The sequence below is a fragment of the Sesamum indicum genome, linkage group LG1, assembly GCF_000512975.1.
Source record: "Sesamum indicum cultivar Zhongzhi No. 13 linkage group LG1, S_indicum_v1.0, whole genome shotgun sequence".
In the NCBI taxonomy this organism is placed as follows: domain Eukaryota; kingdom Viridiplantae; phylum Streptophyta; class Magnoliopsida; order Lamiales; family Pedaliaceae; genus Sesamum; species Sesamum indicum.
Genome location: NC_026145.1, coordinates 16,876,209 through 16,880,437, shown reverse-complemented (window position 1 = coordinate 16,880,437; position 4,229 = coordinate 16,876,209). Strand labels below are relative to the sequence as shown.

The 4,229-nt window shown below is 33.6% G+C and overlaps 1 protein-coding gene across 1 annotated transcript; it reads left to right on the top strand.

Annotated features, from left to right (window-relative positions):
* Window positions 313-3,665, top strand: LOC105171079 (axial regulator YABBY 1). Its single transcript, XM_011092093.2, has 7 exons — window positions 313-739; window positions 1,069-1,221; window positions 1,615-1,729; window positions 2,553-2,601; window positions 2,911-2,986; window positions 3,190-3,264; window positions 3,424-3,665. Exons 1-7 carry the CDS (start codon window positions 638-640, stop codon window positions 3,490-3,492), a joined length of 639 nt encoding a protein of 212 aa, XP_011090395.1. The 5' UTR covers window positions 313-637; the 3' UTR covers window positions 3,493-3,665.

Sequence of the window (4,229 nt, the reverse complement as noted above, 5' to 3'; positions counted from 1 at the left end):
TATTCTTTTCTTGAAAAGCATCATCCAATTTAACTTAGTAATTAATATGACATTATTTATAAATTAATATTACAATATTAATTATATAAATGTTTTTTTCTTCTCTTTAAACTCTAATCTAAAACTCATGCAAAATCAAAGGAGAACTTAATTATATTGGGACGGAGGGAATATTAATTATATATTGATATGCAAATATTTTTATACATTTGTGTGATCATACATTATATTATACATGCATGTAAGCAAAGCACAAAGAATTATACATATATATAAATATAGGGAGTGAAGATGACATAAACAAACACACTAACTTTCTTGGTGCGTTAAATTCTCTACTATAATAGTGGGCATATATCCCCATCTCACCTCTTCCCCAGCAGTACCCTACAACCCCCACCCCCACCCTCCTCTCTCTCTTCTTTCCCTCAGCTTCTTGTCTTTGATAACTCAACCCCCAAAAGAAAGAAAACATTCAGAAGATCAGATCCCAGTTGGTTAATCTGTCAAACCTCCATATATACATACCTCGATCAGTCAATCTATCAATCAATCAAATCAAAATCTGAGGGAATCGTCATCATTATCATCAACAAACTGCTTAGGAATAACAGTATAACAATTATAAGAAGAAAATATGTCCTCTTCATCTGCCGCTTTTGCACCGGACCACCACCACCTCTCTCCTTCCGAGCAGCTCTGTTATGTCCATTGCAACTTCTGCGACACTGTCCTCGCGGTATATATATATATATATATATATATATATATATATATATATATATATATATATATATATATATATATATATATATATATATATATATATATATATATTGTCATATTCATTACTCTTGTTTGTGTTTTTCTACACAAACCCTTCTCAATAATGGGAAAGGAAACATGCTTTCTTTTCTCAGTGATTTTTCGATATGTCTTCTTTGAGTGAAAACCCTTTTAATTTTGTTGATAAGGGTTAGCTTTTTGTTGTCGCACCTAGGTAGCTAGGTTCTTGTTTGAAGTGTGATTTAAGGTTGTTGTTGTTGTGGTGGTGGTGTGTGGATTTAGGTGAGTGTACCTTGCACAAGCTTGTTCAAGACTGTGACAGTGAGATGTGGGCATTGCACCAACCTTCTGTCTGTGAACATGCGTGGGCTGCTCCTCCCGGCTGCCAATCAGCTTCATCTTGGCCACTCATTCTTCTCTCCTCAGAATCTTCTGGTATATACATACACAAATACACGCACACGTCTAAGACCTGTCCGTAATTGATTAGGGTTTCTTACTGTGGCATCCTAGGATTTGCTGCTTATGATGTTTCATCTTCTTTTCGGTGGTTCTGATTCTTTCCAATCTTGCATATGATTAGATTAGGGTTCTGAATTTTCGGGTTTCCTTTTTTTTTTTTTTTTGTTTCTCTTCCAAAAAGAACCCAAAATTATTGTGTTCTTGAAATGTCATAGCTTAGACAACTCATGATATCTTGAAGTTAATTACATCTTTTTGTTCATGTATATATTACAAATATTTGAGCTTTTTTCTTTTTTTTTTTTCTAAACCTTAATTTCCTCGAGTTTTCTTGTTTGTTTAGGACTAATTAGATTTAATCAACAGGAGGAGATTCGAAACTCGCCCTCGAACTTGCTGATCAATCAGCCGAGTCCAAACGAGTCCCTGATGCCTGTTCGAGGAATCGATGAGCTCCCCAAGCCTCCAGTAGCTAACAGACGTGAGATTACTCTCATAGATTTCTATTTTAAAGTTTTGAAACAGACAGATGATCAGTCTTTTTATTAAACACATATGAGAACGAATCGATAATCAGAGATGAAATCTCTGTGTCTGAGCCTTAAGGGTCCATCAAAATCCACTCTTTTTATCCTTTGTGCTTTTGAGTGTGTGGAATGTTTTCAGTCACCGTCAACAATAGGCTTTCGACCACACAGTAGTTTGCTAACCAAATAAGAAGCTGAAACTGCTCTTTGTATTTTAAGTTTACTCTTCAACAGTTGTTAAACTTTATTCCACACAAACATTTCTTGTTTACCTTCTCTTATTACATCATGGCTTTCCTCTTATGTATGAATTTATACTTCCTTAAAGCTGTGGTCTCCTTGTATTGTTCATCAACAGTTTGTCGAGGATCGATCGATCAAATCTGTTGTGTACCTATTTTCCAATTTCAAGATTTTTCGGAACCCTATATCTTGTTTTCCTATTGTTTTTTTACGAGTCCCATTTCATTCACGTTTAAGGGTTTTCTTATTTTTCATTTTTTTCTATAAAAAAATAATTTGTGGTTGTCCAATTGTGTCGAAAAAAGAAAAGAAGCAAGAAATATCCCCCCGAGAATCATGATAGTGTGTGGAAAGAAAAAAGAAAATAGAAAGCAAAATCATTAGATAATGATGAAGTAGTGATGAGAGGGGGGGGGGTGACAGTGTAGTAGTAAAGATAGTGAATGTTAGAAATCCAAAGAAAAAGTCAGCCAAAGTGAATTTAATGTCTACTTTTTGTTTTGTTGTTTGTTTGTATTTTCTGTACATTTTCAGCCCCGGAGAAAAGACAGAGAGTGCCTTCTGCTTACAACCGCTTCATCAAGTACGTAATTATAAACCAATTATATTTCTATCTATCTGTATACATAGATACAAACACATACATACATTAATATACCCCACCCCACCCCCTACCCCAGCAGATGTGTTCGTATAAATGTTCATGTGTTCTTGCAGCTTTTTTGTATTGCTTTAAGAGCTTCTTTTAAGTACATCAACTCATTTATTGCAAAATCTGATCATCAGATTATTTAATTTTTAAGTACTTAACAATGCTAATATAAATAATGCTGAAGAATAATGAAATTGAGAATATATATATATATATATATAAATAATAAACAATTTGCAGGGACGAGATCCAACGTATCAAAGCTGGAAACCCTGATATAAGCCATAGGGAGGCGTTCAGCGCAGCTGCAAAGAATGTAAGAATTTCAAAAACACACAACACATAGTAGCATCTTTCTGATGTATATATAACCTAATGCATCATACTAGGTTTTTGATTTCCTTAACTGGTATACTAGGGTTTCATTTTTGTACCGTTGGTTTGAAAATACATGACATGGTGTGGGTATTTTTTAATTTTCTTGATTTTTTATTTTCCATTTGTTGTCTTGCTCTTCAGTGGGCCCACTTCCCACACATTCACTTCGGTCTCATGCCTGATCAACCCGTGAAGAAACCAAACGTATGCCAACAGGTATGTACCTCAAAACCCTAATAACACCTAAATTTCACACAATAGAGTGAGAAAATTATAACCACATAATTACTCTGTAATTTAATTTCTTTGTGGGTTTCTTTAATTAATTAATGAAAAATTAATCTATAAAGATTATTGATGACATATTATATGTAGGAAGGAGACGATGTTCTGATGAAAGATGGGTTTCTTGCTCCTGCCAACGTGGGTGTCTCTCCTTACTAAGACATCTAGTACTGAAGAAGCTGTTTCAAATTAATGTTTCTATGTTAATCTGTCTTGCCTTTAATTAGTTAGTTCCTGTCGTAATTAGGGTTCTTAATCTCTGTTATTATGCTGTCTTTAATTAAAAGACTTGTTAACATCGATCCCGTTGCTTAATCAGCTAGCGCTTCAAATGTTGATGGTGGGAGAGGGTTTTGATGTGGAGTGAGTGGCTTGCTAATGCTAACTAACAATCTCTAAAACCCATCTGAAAATATTGAAGCTCGTTTATTACTTAATTAATGTTGATAAATATTTATTCATGGTGCATTATGTCATTAATTATATATCTCTTTTTCTTCTTCCCCCGCCGCCCGCCGCCCCTTAATTATTTTAAAGAAAAAATTATTTGTTTAGTCCTTTAAGTTTGACGACTATTAATTTTAATTTTTTATATTTGATCATTTTAGTCCTAGTCCGATAACTTTCAAAATTGCTTAATTTTAGTCTCTTGATCCAATTTCAGATAATTTTACCTCTACGTAGCTTTTCCAAAGCAATTTTAGTTCATCTATCATTCATTTTGCATCTCGAAGCTAATATCCGTCTAAAATGGTATGAGAGTTTAGGTTTATTGGAAAAATATTTATTTATATTACACGTAGCGCATTAGGATGAATTATTAGTCTTAATTATCAAAAGGGCAAAAGTGTCATAAATTAGGTTAAAGGACCAAATATACACAAAATTAATAGATA

Excerpts from the sequence above, each read along its gene's own strand:
- LOC105171079 (XM_011092093.2), top strand. The coding sequence starts at position 638 with ATGTCCTCTTCATCTGCCGCTTTTGCACCGGACCACCACCACCTCTCT. Across the intron at positions 1,730-2,552 it reads GCCTCCAGTAGCTAACAGAC|CCCCGGAGAAAAGACAGAGA; the intron begins GTGAGATTACTC and ends GTACATTTTCAG. Across the intron at positions 2,987-3,189 it reads TCAGCGCAGCTGCAAAGAAT|TGGGCCCACTTCCCACACAT; the intron begins GTAAGAATTTCA and ends CTTGCTCTTCAG.